Source organism: Salvia splendens, chromosome 6, assembly GCF_004379255.2.
Source record: "Salvia splendens isolate huo1 chromosome 6, SspV2, whole genome shotgun sequence".
NCBI lineage: Eukaryota > Viridiplantae > Streptophyta > Magnoliopsida > Lamiales > Lamiaceae > Salvia > Salvia splendens.
Window position 1 is genome coordinate 1,136,006 of NC_056037.1, and position 16,383 is coordinate 1,152,388.

The 16,383-nt window shown below is 42.4% G+C and overlaps 3 protein-coding genes across 3 annotated transcripts; all 3 read left to right on the forward strand.

Moving 5' to 3' along the window:
* Positions 1–7,229: 7,229 nt before the first annotated feature.
* LOC121807595 (protein DMP3-like) lies at positions 7,230–7,884 on the forward strand. The gene has a single exon (XM_042207856.1). The coding sequence runs from the start codon at positions 7,258–7,260 to the stop codon at positions 7,882–7,884; it is 627 nt and encodes a 208-aa protein (XP_042063790.1). The 5' UTR covers positions 7,230–7,257.
* A 3,436-nt stretch (positions 7,885–11,320) lies between these two features.
* LOC121807343 lies at positions 11,321–12,833 on the forward strand. Its single transcript, XM_042207564.1, has 2 exons — positions 11,321–11,661; positions 12,459–12,833. The coding sequence occupies exons 1-2, from the start codon at positions 11,361–11,363 to the stop codon at positions 12,710–12,712; spliced, it is 555 nt and encodes a 184-aa protein (XP_042063498.1). The 5' UTR covers positions 11,321–11,360; the 3' UTR covers positions 12,713–12,833.
* Positions 12,834–16,026: 3,193 nt separating this feature from the next.
* Positions 16,027–16,356, forward strand: LOC121807875. Its single transcript, XM_042208219.1, has one exon. The coding sequence runs from the start codon at positions 16,027–16,029 to the stop codon at positions 16,354–16,356; it is 330 nt and encodes a 109-aa protein (XP_042064153.1).
* Positions 16,357–16,383: the final 27 nt, after the last annotated feature.

The window sequence follows — 16,383 nt, forward strand, 5'->3', positions numbered from 1 at the left end:
CTCTTTTCTTCCCGTGGACGTAGATTTACCTCAGTAAATCGAACCACGTAAATCTCTGTGTTGTGATTTCTACTTTCCTGCATTTACTACCACCAGAAATTCGCGGAATCATCACTGGCGCCGTCTGTGGGAAACAGAGAACCAAATCTGTGATAAAGCGAATTTTTGACCCTTTTTCCACTACAAAAAAAAAAAAAAAATGCATGCCAGACCGCACAACTCCCGTGCCTCCGTCCGTGATGACCATGAGGAAACTAACCCAGCAGCCCATAGGCCTGGAAAGCAGCCTCGTGAGAAGTCTGTATCCAGTTCTCACGGTGAAGGAACAAGCCGCTCAAAAGGTCCACACACCGAGTCTTCCCAGCAGCCTGATTTGAATGAGGCTGTCAAGCTGTTCTTGGCTGAGAAGCAGGAGGAGTTCTTAACCTTCCTGCAGAAGAGCCAACAGCCGGAGAAGACAACGACGGATTCTCCCTCCTCGTCTAGGCATGAAAGTCACTACCGCAGTAGTGACGTGTCTTCCAGGAGAGAGAATCCTCAACCCCGACATGTTCCTGTTTCTCCTCGGCACCGGAATCACAGGAGAACTCCTTCTCCTCCGTACCGAAGAGATGTCGGGTTCGCCATGTACGGAGCGTTAAAGACTCCGTTCTCGGACGATATCATCCGAACCCCTTTGCCGCGGAACTACCGAACTCCGTCGATAACCTATGACGGACTCGTGGATCCTCATGACTTCTTGGGACGCTATCAGTATAATATGGCGAACCAGGGTCTCAATGAGGTCCACATGTGCAAGCTGTTCCCCGAGCTGCTCATCGGGAACGCCAGAAGGTGGTTCGACAGCCTTCCTCAAGGCAGCATTAGATCCTACCGAGATCTAATGGATGCTTTCCACAGGAGGTTCTTTCAGAAAGCGGAAGCCCGAATTACTTCGGCTCAGCTGCTTTCTATACGTCAAGGTCGCGACGAAAAGATCAGCGACTTCCTGACGAGATTCCACAAGGAATGCCTACAAGTAAATGATCTTAACGATCTACTTGTCATTTCGGCATTCCAAAATGGAATCCTGCCCGGAGCTCTCTACAGAAAGCTCGTGGAGTGCGGCCCGCAAACAGCTCAAGAAATGTGGGACATTGCGGACCAGTTTTCCCGTGCGGATGAGGCAGACCGTCGAAAACGGTCTTTAGACAGCTCATCCCAAGAAGAGAAAAAGAAGCCCGATCAAAGCGGCCAGGTGCTTCCTCGCCGAACTCCTTTTGAAAGAATTCAAAGGGCACCGGTACAAGGCAGATTGGGGCCACGGCTCAATCCTGGGAAGCCGCCCGCTCAGTTCGTACCATTAAACAAGTCAAGAACGGAAATTTTCGAACTACATTCCGATATGTTCGAAAAACCAAAGCGGATGACGAAATCAGCCGCGCGGCGACCTCAGGATCAATATTGCTCCTTCCATCAAGCCCACGGTCATGATACCGAGGAGTGCCGAAATTTGGCTGCAGGTATTGATGTTCTTGTGAAAACAGGAACGTTAAAAAAATACCAAAGCAAGCAGCCGAAAAAGAACAAAAAGCAGAGAGGTGCGAACTGCAATCCTCAGGATCCGAAAAGGCATGAAGATCCCGAAGACGACGACGAGCCGCAATATGATGGAGTAATCCAGACTATTGATGCTCTCCCTGCCGGGAAAACTAAGTCGTCCCTAAAAGCAGAACGCAGAGGTTCCAATCAAGAGGAGCCGACACATAAAAGGCTGAAGAAAGACGAAGTGATTACATTTTCATATGCCGATCCCGTCCCAGCCATCTCTCCTCACCAAGACGCTATTGTCATTCAAGCCGGAGTGGCAAACAAACTGATCCACAGAGTATTTGTGGATACAGGAGCGTCAGTCAGCGTTCTTTTTAAAGAATGTTTTGATAAAATGGAAGTGGATCCAGCTCGGCTCAGTCCGGCTCCACTTCCTCTGAAAAGTTTCGCCCAGGAAGACACCCGCCCTGAAGGTATTATCAGCCTTCCGATCACGGTGGGAAAAGCGCCTACAAGCTCCAATACGATGATCGAGTTCTTTGTGGTAAAAGCTCGGTCCCCGTACAACATCATCCTGGGGAGAGACTGGCTCAACACAGTTCGGGCCGTTTGCTCTACTTATCACCTCACCATCAAGATCCCCACTAAAGGTGGGATAGCGGTCATCCGAGGTGATCAAAAGAGAGCAAAAGAATGTCTGCAGATTGCGCTTAAAAGTGCCGAGCAACCAGTTCGGCACCATCAAGCATAGCAATCACAGCAACCGGAGTCAGAGGCAAGCGAGATGACCGAAGTCACTTCAGAGCCGAACTCAATGACCGTTCAGTTATACGAAGATGATCCATCCAGAGTGGTCAAGATCGGCTTCGCAGGAACGCCTCTACTCCGGGAAAAAACCATCCAGCTCCTCAAGGAGTATAAAGACGTCTTTGCATGGTCTCCGTTGGACATGACCGGAGTGCCCCCCGAGGTAATCACTCATCGGTTAAATATTGATCCTTCGGTCCGGCCGATAAAACAGAAGCAAAGACTCTTTGCGGCAGAAAGAAGCCAAGTCATCCATGACGAAGTCCGCCAATTACTAAAAGCGGATGTACTATTCGAGGTAAAATATCCTTCCTGGGTGGCCAATCCTGTGATGATCAAGAAAAAAGGAGGAGGATGGCGGATGTGCATAGATTTTACCGATCTAAACAAGCACTGTCCTAAAGATTGCTATCCCCTTCCGAATATAGATAAAAAAGTAGAAGCTTTGATCGGCTTCGAAATTTTCTGTTTTCTTGATTTATACAAAGGATATCACCAAGTGTTGATGGATGAGAGTGACGCTCCGAAAACAGCTTTCATTACCGATTTCGGCATTTTCGCTTATAAAAAGATGCCATTCGGTTTAAAGAATGCCGGAGCCACTTATCAAAGGATGGTAGACAAGCTTTTTCGGCACCTAATCGGAAAGCAGGTTGAAGTGTATGTCGACGACATAGTTGTCAAAAGCAAAAGCACTTCGGAGTACGAAGACAACCTCAAGTCCACTCTCAACGTGCTCAAGAAAGCCAACCTCAAACTTAATCCCCAAAAGTGTACCTTTTTGGTAGATTCGGGAAAGTTTCTGGGTTGTTGGGTTTCAAAGGACGGACTCAAGGCAAACCCCTCCAAAGTTCAAGTCGTTCAGAACATGACAATGCCGAAGTCCATACATGACGTGCAAAGGCTAACTGGATGTCTAGCCGCACTGAATCGATTCCTTTCCCAAGCAGCCGAAAAGCAACTGCCGTTCTTCAAGGTGTTGAAAAAGGCACCAAAGTTCGAGTGGGGAGCCGAGCAGAAAAAGGCCTTTGACGAGCTCAAAAGTTATCTAGCCGAGCTTCCTATTCTCTCTGCTCCAACCGGAGCCGAAGTAATATTCTTATACTTAGCGGCATCAGATCAAACCATCAGTGCGGTGCTTGTACGAGAAGAAGGCCTAAAGCAGTTTCCCATCTACTTTACAAGCCGAGCATTAAGAGGTCCAGAAACAAGGTATCAACCTCTGGAAAAAATTGCTCTGGCGTTAGTAAATGCAGCAAGGAGACTGCGGCCATATTTCTATGCTCACAAGGTATGCGTCTTAACCGATCTGCCTCTTCGGCAAGTTTTGACCAAGCCAGAAGCATCAGGCAGAATCGCCAAATGGGCCATAGAGCTGGGAGAACACTCAATCGAGTACCTACCTCGGAAAGCCATCAAGGGACAAGCCTTGGCAGATTTTCTTACAGAGGCCAAGTTCGATCAAGCAATCCCTGTCATTGCCGAACAGAAAAAGTCTGCCAATGCCGAACTAGCACAGCCCTTGGAATCCGAAGTAGAGCCGCCGGACTGCTGGAGCGGATTCGTAGATGGAGCTTCAAACAAGATGGGAAGTGGAGCTGGTATTTTACTTGTCGCTCCCGACGGACACGAGGTAACCTACTCACTTCGTTTCCTATTCCCCACTACTAATAATGAAGCCGAGTACGAAGCCCTTCTTGCCGGACTCCAGTTAGCGCAAAGTCTGCTCGCCAAATCTCTCAAAGTCCATTGTGATTCACAAGTCATAGTAAATCACATGTTGGGTACAAGTGAAGCTCGTGACGAGAGAATGAAGAAGTATTTGGACAAAGCGCAAAGCATCAGCCGAAGTTTCTCCTATTTTCGGATAATCCGCGTTCCTAGAGCGGAAAATAGCCGAGCAGATACCTTAAGCAAGTTGGCCTCAGATCCGAGCTCAAAGGCGGAAGAATTAATGCATCGAAGCATTGATGAAGCCGAGGTACATTCGGTATCCAGCTCGCCGAACTGGATGACGCCGATCTTGCAGTATCTGGATCAAGGACAATTGCCCGAGGATAGGAGAGAAGCTCGGAAGATCACGTGCCGAGCACTTCGGTACGAACTTCATGAAGGAGTCCTCTTTAGAAAGTCTTACCTCCAGCCATTATTGCGGTGCGTAGGACCAGGAGAGACGGACTACATCCTCAGAGAAGTTCATGAAGGATCGTGCGGTAGCCACATCGGAGCCAGAGCTTTAGCTAAAAAAGTTCTGAGATGGGGATATTATTGGCCAACCTTGGTACAAGAAGCAGTGCAGCTCGTCAAGACCTGCCCGAAGTGCCAAATCCATGCAAATATCCCAAAGATGCCGCAGACCGATCTATCCACTATGCAGAGCCCTTGGCCTTTCATGCAATGGGGCATAGACATAGTGGGACCACTTCCTCAAGCTCCTCGGCAAATGAAATTCCTAATCGTTGCCGTGGACTACTTTACGAAGTGGGTGGAAGCTGAACCATTAGCTACGATAACGAGCTCGAAGGCATTGGATTTCGTCTGGAAGAACATAGTGTGCCGATTTGGCATACCCCACATCCTCATCTCGGATAACGGGACTCAGTTCACCGACAAGACGTTCAAGAATTGGTGCCAAGAGCTGAATATTCAACAGCGGTTCACTTCGGTCTCTCATCCACAAGCAAACGGACAAACGGAGGTAACAAATCGTATCCTGGTGAAAGGGTTAAAAGCTCGGTTAGAACAAGCCAAAGGACAATGGGTAGAAAATCTCCCTCAAGTCCTATGGTCCTACCGAACTACACCCACAACCTCCAGCGGTGAAACTCCGTACAGTCTGGTGTACGGCACTGAAGCCGTGATTCCGGTTGAGATCGGCGTACCCAGTCCACGAACTCTACATTTCTCCTCAGAAATGAATGATGACGGACTGCGAGCCGAGTTAGATCTGGCCGAAGAAAGAAGAGAATTGGCGTGCATAAAAGCAGCCAAGTACAAGGAGCAAGTAGCCCGGTATTACAACCAACGGGTGAAAAAGCTGCAATTTCAAGTGGGAGATCTCGTCTTGAGAAACAACGAAGTAAGCCGAGCAGAAAAGCTGGGCAAGCTCGAACCCACATGGGAAGGTCCGTATCGGGTGTCAGAAGTCCTCGGCAAAGGGTCTTACAGATTGGCTCACATGTCAGGAGAACAGGTACCCCGAACATGGCACATTTCCAACCTCAAGAAGTTCCATTTGTAAGAGACAGTCCGGTCGGTCAGTCAGTCTTATGTGCTTTCCTTGTTTTTTATTTTGCTCTCTTTGCCTATGTGCGTTTTTGTTTGTCTTACGTGCGTTGTGTCTGTCTATGTGAGTGTCGTCTCTTACAAATGTAACTGAGGTATCTTGTTCTTCGAAGGCTGATCCCCTTCTTAGAACGTGTACAAGCCAACGATTGTGAGTCAAAGCTTCTAAAGAGGATACAAGACCACAATTCAGCTTAAACAAGCAGTTCGTCTGAAACGAGCTGCAATAAGCCAACGATTGTGAAGTCCAAGCTTCTAAAGAGGATACAAGACCACAATTCGGCTTAAAAATCAAGCACTTCGTCTGAAACGAACTGCAACGAAAGTCCGATTCTCGCGATAAAACTTGCCTGAATTAGGACAAGGGAAAGTCCGATCCACGCGATAAAACTCGCCGAATTAGGACAAGGGAAAGTCCGATCCCCAAATTAGGACAACGGAAAGTCCGATCCGAGCGATAAAACTCGCCAAATTAGGACACAAGCTTAGTCCGGTCAAAGATGTTTATTTCATCAGACCAAAGACGAGTCCGGTCAAAGATGTTTATTTCATCAGGCCAAAGACGAGTCCGGTCAAAGATGTTTATTTCATCAAGACCAAGGACCAAGTCTGGTCAAAGAAGAGTTCACTTCATAAGACCGAGGACAAACATCAACTTACCCCGTACCATTATCCAGGATGCCGAAGTGATTCACTTCGCTTTTCGGGGGGGGGTAGTGATGGAGTACGTACTAAACAAGCCAGCACAAAGCCCAAGAAAGAGTATCAGTTCGGCATGACCAAAGAGTTCGGTCTCAGCATCGGCAAAAGCTGCTCGGCAATAGTTCAGCAGTTCGGTCTCAGCATCGGCAAAAGCTGCTCGGCAATACCGGACTGGGAGACACGATCTATCTAGTGGTGGACCCATGCAGGCTCTCATGACCTCCACGACATCCACGACATAATTACTGATGATGTAAGCCACCGCCTAATTAGTGGCCATGCAGGATCTCATGACCTCCGTGACCTCCACGACTTAGGGTGGTGATGCAAGCCACGATCTCAGTTCTATATATAAACGGAACTTAGATCCGATAGAGGATACACCAACTCTAAGAGAGAGAATATCATATAGCAAGCTTGTATTTGTAAGCTGTAGAAAACAGATCAAGCAATACAACTCTGCCCTCTTTTCTTCCCGTGGACGTAGATTTACCTCAGTAAATCGAACCACGTAAATCTCTGTGTTGTGATTTCTACTTTCCTGCATTTACTACCACCAGAAATTCGCGGATTCATCAACAGGGGTAATAATAATGGCAAATTCTCAAAAAAATCATGAAATCTGATCAAAATCAAATTAGACTTAGTTTGAATTAGTTCACAAATCATTCCATCATTAAAATTTTTGGTCAAGTTGTAAGACAGTGACTGTCAAAGAATTAAATAATATCGTCTATTCATACATAAAATAATATCGTAAAAATATATTGCACGCAAGCTTCATAGTTTTCCAAATAATTCTAAAAGTTGCGCAAAGATAGACCAAACTTCGTAAGACTAAATATATATATATGTATCCCAACATATATGTTTCATCAAATCCATTTTCAAACAATAAAAAAAAAACCCTATTACACCCCAACCACTTGCAACATGTCTCTAAGACAAAGAACTTCCTCAATCCCCAATCCCCTAACACCTGAAAACGACGTCGTTCCACAGACTCCGCCCCCGCGCCCCCCTCCCCGCGACGCGCTCTCCCAAGCCCTCCAAGGCTCCGCAAACCTCGCCAACCTCCTCCCCACCGGAACCCTCCTCGCCTTCCAAGTCCTCACCCCGATCTTCACCAACAACGGGTCATGCGACGCGGCCACGCGCCCCATGACCCTCTTCCTCCTCACCCTCCTCGCCGCCTCCTGCTTCCTCGCCTCCTTCACCGACAGCCTGAGGTGCGCCAACGGCGACGTCCACTACGGCTTCGCGACGACGAAAGGGCTGTGGCTGTTCGACAATCCCGACGCGGCGGCGCTGCCTGACCTCAGCGGATACCGGCTGAATGCGATGGACGTGGTGCATGCGGTTCTGTCGGTGGCGGTGTTCGCGGCGGTGGCGATGAGGGATAAGAATGCGGTGGGGTGTTTCTATCCGGAGGCGGCGCGTGAGGTGCAGGAGGTGGTGGATATTGCTCCGGTTGGGATTGGATTGATTGCTAGTTTGTTGTTTGTGGTTTTTCCTTCTAGGAGGAATGGGATTGGTTATCCTGTTACTAGGGATAGATGATTTATTTTTTACTTAATGCCAATTTTTTAGGTTTGTTCTTAATTCTTGATGTATATATCTCTTTGTTCAAATTATTTTCAATAATGAGTTTAATTGAAGTTTTAATATTTGTTTCATTGCAAACATGAATGAAATTTTCACTCTCTTATTTTAAACAGACTAATAGTCATTCAAAATTACAAAAACTAGTCAAATTTTGGTTAACTACTACTACTATGTTTGTTGTACGCATGTTGGACAATATCGGCCCAATAGTCGGATAAATTACCAGAACAGTAGTGATCCATATATTCATGTGATATGAACCTCTATTATTATTATTATTTAGTTTAGATATTATAAGGATTTATTATATCTTTTTCTATATCTTTGTTTTCTTGTTCATTAAGTCAGTAGCATTATAAATAGGATAGACTGTTATCTTTTTTATTCATTCAATCAATATATGAAATTATCATTCTTTTGGCTCAATTGAGTAGCAAACAAAAAACATCTCCTAAGGTTGCCGATGAGGCTGATCTCGCGCTCAACTGCCCCTTTTTGCCATCCAAGTCACGACCCAACGTTGGGCGCTCGACAACGGCGATATCTCGTTTCTTGATTTTCCGGGGAAATCGACGTTAAGGAGGACGGTCCTTAACAACTGGTGCTTTCATTGAGAGCTGACCCTCCCACCATCTCGAACCGAAGCTACACCGCTGCCCGACTGAAAACATTCTGCGCACAGCAACTGCTTTGGTTGTCGAGTCCCGCCTGTCCGCCGAGCTCTAGCCGCAGGACAACACTACTTCTGCAACGCCCGACGGGAAGGATTCCCGCGTGCCGCGTCGAAGTCAGACGTTCATCATCCACCACAGCCATGCCTCAGTCCGTCAACATGTCATACGACTACGCCGGCTATCGCCGTCGTCAATACGACTTCCCTCAGGCCACACAACCATTCCGTCCCTACCAGCCGGCCCAACCTCGCCGTGTAACCAGTTGGGACCCTCCGAGCATCCGGGTGGAAGTACTCCGCCCGCCGTCGTGGCCTGATCCAGAATCACCCTACGTCTCACACCACTTGGATCCACCTGATCGTCGCCCACGGCCGAGATACCAGCCCATCGGTTACCGCGATCGCGCGCAAGACGCCTGGCCCCGACACCGCGGTGGCTACGTCGAGAGGGGTGGCCACCTATCTGATCGCGGAGATCATCAGACCCAATTAGGGTTTGGTCGCTACCCGCCAACCGCAATGCAGCGGCACCGCCCAACGTGCTGGGACCCACCGGCTCAACAGCAGGACCGCGGCTACCCGACCGTTGACCGGCCCCGATGCTCGGAGACGTGCTGGGACCGACCTCGCCCTCGGGAGGAGGTTAGAGCGCGAGTCCAGCCCGCCTCCCACCAGCCCCGCTACTTCACCGAAAAGCCAACGCGGGACCTGTACAGTCAGCCCGCACGTGTGACCAGTCAAACTCCGGAGCAGCCACGCCTGCCGCTAATACGGGTCTCCTGGGTGAGAAGTCAGAACGGTCCAGGTTGGGTCTCTGCTGGCACTGTCCCGAGAAATGGGTGAGGGGACATGTGTGTAAACAACTCATTCTATGTTATGCGGATGATGGGGAGGAGTTTGAGGAGAACATTCAAGATGAGAATTTAGCCGAAGAGAAAACTGATAATACTCCCACGATAGTATTCGGTGATGATGTTCCCAATGACGTTACCGATGTTCACAATGATGGCGCTCCTCTTGATGTTCCAAACAACGAGTCCCCTGGAGAGTTCGTCAAGAACAAAGGGATTGTCAAGAACGACAATGAGTCATCACAAGTGCTCGTTGGGGTATATGATGAGAAGATTGGTGAAAAGGAAGAGACATTGCTAGAAGATAAAGAGGAGGATGGTTCTATTGGTGAAGTGGAGAAGATAATCGCCTCACTCAATGTTGTTCAAGTGTCATCCAAAAATGTTGTTGGAAATTGTTGGGGCAAGAAAGGAGATGGTGCTTACATCGATTTGCCCGTAATTGCTTGTGTCTATGTGGATTTGAATGTCGGTGATGTTCCACGTATGAATCATCGATCAACATCGCTCGACAAAGATGCAAGGTTGATCCCTCCGAGTAATGACATGCCATGCTTGGGCATTCTGGGAGGCGTGGACAAGCTTTTCGATTTGGCAAGGAATTTTTCCGACAAAGTTGAGTCTCCTTTGTTGATTTTTTATGGAAGTGAAGAAGAGAGACGTTCATCCGTTCGGTGTGTGTTTGATCCAGGAGGAGTTGCCTCGCCGAAGCTTCTGCTTTCAACTCTCCTTTTTGCTTCGTGGTTCCCACCTTGAGGACAAGGTGGATTTTAACCGTGGGGGAGTTGATACGAACCTCTATTATTATTATTTAGTTTAGATATTATAGGGATTTATCATATCTTTTTCTATATCTTTGTTTTCTTGTTCATTAAGTCAGTAGCATTATAAATAAGATAGACTGTTATCTTTTTTATTCATTCAATCAATATATGAAATTATCATTCTTTTGGCTCAATTGAGTAGCAAACAAGAAACATCTCCTAAGGTTGCCGACGAGGCTGATCTCGCGCTCAACCGCCCCTTTTTGCCGTCCAAGTCACGACCCAACGTTGGGCGCTCGACAACGACGACATCTCGTTTCTTGATTTTCCGGGGAAATCGACGTTAAGGAGGACGGTCCTTAACATCATGTGACCAATTTGAAAGAAAAAATATTAAAATATAGAAAGGGGTTGGATAAGAATGAAATTGTTGTATGAAAATTAATGAGATTAAATATGAAGAATTTTTTGAATTTAGATAATATTTTTTTAAAGAGATACCAACATTAAAAATCAAAGTAGTTCAAAATCACAAATTAATTTTAAGATTGATGTGGTTGGGCATTCTTCAAACCCGGGAATTTACGAGACATATTTTATCCCATCAAGCACATACTATATTATTCAACTTTGAATTCAAGAATTACGACTTCAAAATGAAATACTTTATTTCATTTATAATTCAGTAAGTTACATAGATTGCACTGCTTACCATGTAAGAACAAAGATATGCCGAAAAATTCTATTAAGACGGGGTTGGAAAAATCGCATACTTTCAATTAAAGTTCGTGAAACATAACCGAAATAATCAAAGTTTATGATTTTTAAGACCAATATTCAAAGATTCTTAAAAAGGGGTGCACTCGTCTAGCGACTATAGTCCGGGTCCCTCTCACCAGGTGCACCATAGTCCATATACAACCCCTACCCCTCAAAGCACACATATACATATACTTACAACATTTATCTAACTGCGTTTTTCTCCTTGTGTTCCCATTTCTATTTATGATCTCCCTCCCTCTCTTTATATATATATATATATATATATATATATATATATATATATATATATATATATATATATATATATAAACACACACATCTATACATTACCAAACTAATTTATTCTGAAAAGAAGCCAACATGAACCAGTGGCAATCCGATGACAGAAAATGGTGCTTTTTCCATCCCACAGAATTGGTGGTAGGGATTTGTGCTCTCTGTTTGAAAGAGAGGCTCTTGGCTTTAGCTTCAGCCAAGAAAAACTCTCTTCACAAAACTCTAGGTTTAGGTTCAGCCACGAAGAAATCGCCCTCTTCTTCTTCTTCTTCTTCTCTCAACAAGATCTTTGCTCTCACGGCTTTGCTCAACCGTCTCGACATTAAAGATCACAAATCTTCTGTTGATGATCACTTCTGCCGCAGCTCAACATCCACTCAAGATGGTAACCTTCATTTTTCTTTATCTAATTTCCTTCGAAGAATATACTAATAAAGCCTCTTGTTTGTTTTTGAACTATGTTGGATCAAGGTTGCAGTTATTATATATATATATATATATATATATATATATATATATATATATATATATATATATATATATATATATATGATCTTGTCTCGTATGCGTGTTTTATTTCATCAGTAGTTGAAAGCATGGAAATCGAATTTAATTCATATTAATTGATAAATATGAAGTGTAACATTTCATACTTTATTGAGTTTATTACTCACAATTTACGAGACAATCTTGGTCCAGTTCGTTAATTTGATTCTTGATACATTTTTATAATACGTATGAATCTCATTTTGCACTAAATTAATCAAATTACAATTGTTGGAATTTATGATATCGGTTAATAAAGTACCATTTTTTTACTATTTTAAATTTCTTGGAATTATCAAGAATTGTCTATGATCCTTATCAAATTGATGTATAGAAAAATAGTAAGTCTGAGGTTCTACCAATATTTTTTTTCTGCATCCATCACTACAGTTAGTAATAGTAAATGACACAACTAGTACGAGGATAGGGACCCTTTGGGGTTCACAAGATTAGTACGATGATGATTTAAAAGCGACCCTATGGACCATACTTAGTATCCACAACTTTATTTCAAAAAACAAATTATGACATAATCTGTATGATCTTTTTGTCTAATCATTACATTAACTATCATGCATAAAATTCAATATAGATTTTGATTTTTTTATGAGATAGTAAAATATATGGTGATTGCAGACTCTTTTATATCGATCAAGTTTGAAGACAATGGCATTGCCTCATGGGAAAAGGGAAAATGTGCTGCAACAGAGGATAAGAAGATCAAGTGTTTGGTGGAGCACTCGAAACCACGTGGGGCGCTGAGGTGGCGAAGGCGGATTGGCCACATATTCAAGCTCATCCGATTGAAGAAGTCCAACAAAGGCATTATTTGCCATGTGGGAGCAAAGCAAAGGAAGAGTATAAGTCTAAATACTATTGACAAAATGTAGATAACCATCCATGTCATTGAGGTCATTTACATTGCATTTGATGTGTTATCATTTTGTGTACACAACCTTTATAATTTGCCAATCACCCAACTTTGGAAGAGATTTCAAGTTACACCCCAAATTTGGCATGCTTTATAAAAGTGCAATGAACTTTGTGACACTAACTTTATGCCCTATTTATCCCTCAAAAGTAGTCACACTTAAAAACTGATACAAGATTTTATGAGACGTGGTTTAGTGTGTTAAGTAGAGATATTGGAGACAAAAAATGTAATTTAAGTATTAATAAAGAGGGAGAAAAAATAATTGAGTGTATTTATGATGATTTTCTATTTTTTTAGAAATAGAAAAGCAAAATCTTTTTTTTTATAAAAACACTAATAAGAAAAGTATGCATCTTTTTGTAATGGAAGGAGTACCAAATAAGTGTTTGAATTTTGGCCATCAACTAAAAGAAACATAAGTAGGGATAAGGGACCAGGCTTATCCTTGCTACTAGTTGTCCTCTTGTTGTCTTCTGGGGAAAAAATAGTTTCTCTTAGTAAAACAATTCTTGCTCCTTAATTTCTTTGTTATTCACTAAAGGAAGGGTATATTCGTGTAAAATGATGAAATTTGATCAAATTCTATTTTATTCACAACTTTAAAAATTAATTTAAAAATTTATATGATATTTCAAGTTGTAAATAGCTATCTCATGATAAATTAAATTTGGTTAAATTGTAGTATTTGATAAGTATGTCGTCAATTTATAAACAAAAATAATGTTTTCTGGTTGAAAAACATCAATAATATATTATACCTATGCGATTGAATTTTTTCGATGTGGAATAATTGCGAACAAATTAAAACTTCATATTTTTTCCGACTGATCTTTAAAATTACAAGACATATGTGAATTTGAGAAAACTTCATGATTTTTTTAGATGATTTATCATTACAGAAATACTCCCTCCGTCCACCAATACAAGGGCGTATTTGACCGAACATGAGTTTTAAGAAATGTAGTAGAAAGTGGACTGAAAATATTAGTTTTATAGTAAAATGTGAGTAAGATAAAGTTAGTGGAATGTGAGGTCCATTATAAAAAATGATAAAAAGTAAATGGAGCTTTTATTGGTGGATCATGGACGGACGAAAATGAAAAAGTGAGACGTTTACGATTTATTGGTGAACCGAGAGAGAGTAAGTAGTAGGAGTCGTATATTCTTGATCATAGAATTTGCCTTTTTATCCCACAAATGAAAAATGGGAAGCATGTGCAAAAGTACTTGTATAGTTGTCTTAGTTTAGTTAAATAATTGAATAGTGAGAAGGAGGTTGTTTTGTAGGGCAGTATGTTCCCTTTGTTGCCTCTAGCTAGGTATGGGGCATAACATAACCATACATTATTGGATCTTAAGAAAAGGCTCTTTATATTGAAATGGTTGTAATGTCAATTTTTCTGTTGAGGTTTATGGTTGTTTCCACTATCAATTTTGGTCGGCCGACCACTTTATTAGGAGCAACTCGAATCCTTTTATAATTATTGGCATGCTTAGGTGTAAAATAAGGTGTTAATATTTCATGTGTGAGTTTTACAATCTTTTATTTTGCAGATTGAATTTCCAATCTAGACATTCATCCAACATGCTTATTCATTTTAAGAAGATCATAAAGCAAAACTTAACATGCATTCCATGTAGGTTAATAAATAAATAAGCCCCCAAACAATAATAAAAATTAGTGAAATGAGACCCCTTAGGTATACCTAAAAATTACACACTTAAGTTTTCTTTCAGTTCCATAATGATAAAGGAGAGACTTTCTTAAAGCTCAAGTCAACAAACACTTTTCCAAAGGCACATTGTTTTGTCATCAAAATTAAATTAAAGTTTTAAGATAGAAAAGGGGAGAATTTAATATATTTGTAACCATGCAGAATTTAGACATATCATGGTGGCCTCCCATAATTAATTAGATGCTAAGATTTAAGGTTTGAGGATTGTGATAGGAAATGTTTGGTTGATATATTGCACATCAAATATGAGTACCTCTTTTCTCCTTTTAGGTTACTTTTTGTTAGAAACAGTCCCACATGCTTTGATTCTAGCTACACCTTTTATCCATTCTTTGTAGTGTATTAAATTAAAAAATGAGAGTATAACTTTAAGAGATCTTATATAATTTGTTTCGAACGAGACTCAGAACCTCCACGGTCTTTAGCACGAGATTGAATCGGTGTACCATTTCATTAGCAAGGCATCTGAGGCCCTGTTTGATAGCCCGATTAAGCCCAAGTTTTAATATGGGTTCATGCGTTTTGATCCAATATAATACTCCCTCCGTCCCATGTTACTACTTGTACTATTACTTTTCGGCTCGTCTCAAACTACTTATATTATTTATAGTTTAAGTTAGAATTAATGTATTTAATTAATATGTTAGATTAAGTTAAGAGTCCATTTATTATCTAGATCTGCACAAGCCCACAAAAAAAACTGATGTAAAAGCTAGATTATCTATTGCACCATTTGGGTATGATGGTTAAATATGGCTTGAAATGGAGACCCCAGTTAGGTTCAATTTTTATGTTATTCTCGATCTGTATTTCCAAAATTATCCCCTAAAATAATAAATAAACAAATATAGGAGTATTGATTAAGCCCATGAATTGATGCTACCAAAAAGAAAAAAAATGCCGCATCAGCATTGTGCTCTTAAGAGTCCAAGTACTAACTTAATTATGGGCCTGACCCAACCTACATGAGTTGGGTATTAAAAAATAAAGGCTTATAAAAATAATTAATATATGACCATCAATACCTTAATCGGTATATACTCTTTTAAAAAAAAGTAATAAATGTGTCATATAAACTTGATTTAACTATTTTTTTTAATACGTGGGCAGAAATAATATACTATCTCGGTAATAACTATTTTCTTCGTCCTATGATAAATTGTGTATTTTTAGGACAATGATTCAAGTAAGTGGTGTGTAGTAAATTAAAATAGAGAAAAATAGAGTATAAAAAAAAATTGATAAATGAAAATAGAATAAATTATAGTAGTAGAAAATAATATTAAAAATTTATATGAGTAATAATAATGGAGTAACAGTTTATTAACTGCGCAATATTCAACTGATTGGTGCAACACAAAACGACGACGTAGCATAGGATTCGTCTAGAGGCATCTATGGCGGATGCAGGTGGAGCTAGAACACTCCACCACTGCATCTGATCCACCATAAAAACCCAATCAAATTTCCCCAATCACAGCAAATTGCTGAACTACATCAGAGCAAGCAGATCGTAGTAAAAGAGCAACAAAAAATGTTTTTCTTTTTCGTGGGAGGATTGGAGCAGCAGGCGAAGCAGGTGCTGAAGAGCGGCGTCGGTCGCTGCATATCCTGCGGATCTCCGGCGGATCTTGTGGAGTACGAGAAAGTGCTCAAGGCCTTCTTCGTGCCAGTGTGGCGCTGGCCAGGGAAGGAGCCGCTCATGCACTGCAAGGACTGCAATCTCTTCTTCCCTCAATCGATCGCTCCTCCACCGCGCCTCCCGGAAAAGGAATCCGTGGAGGCGGCTCTGAGATGCCACTTCTGCTCTCGTCAGGTCGATGCCTCGTTTAGGTTTTGCCCCTTCTGTGGATCGGGGCTTTAGATTATGAAATTAGGGTTCTCTTAGCTC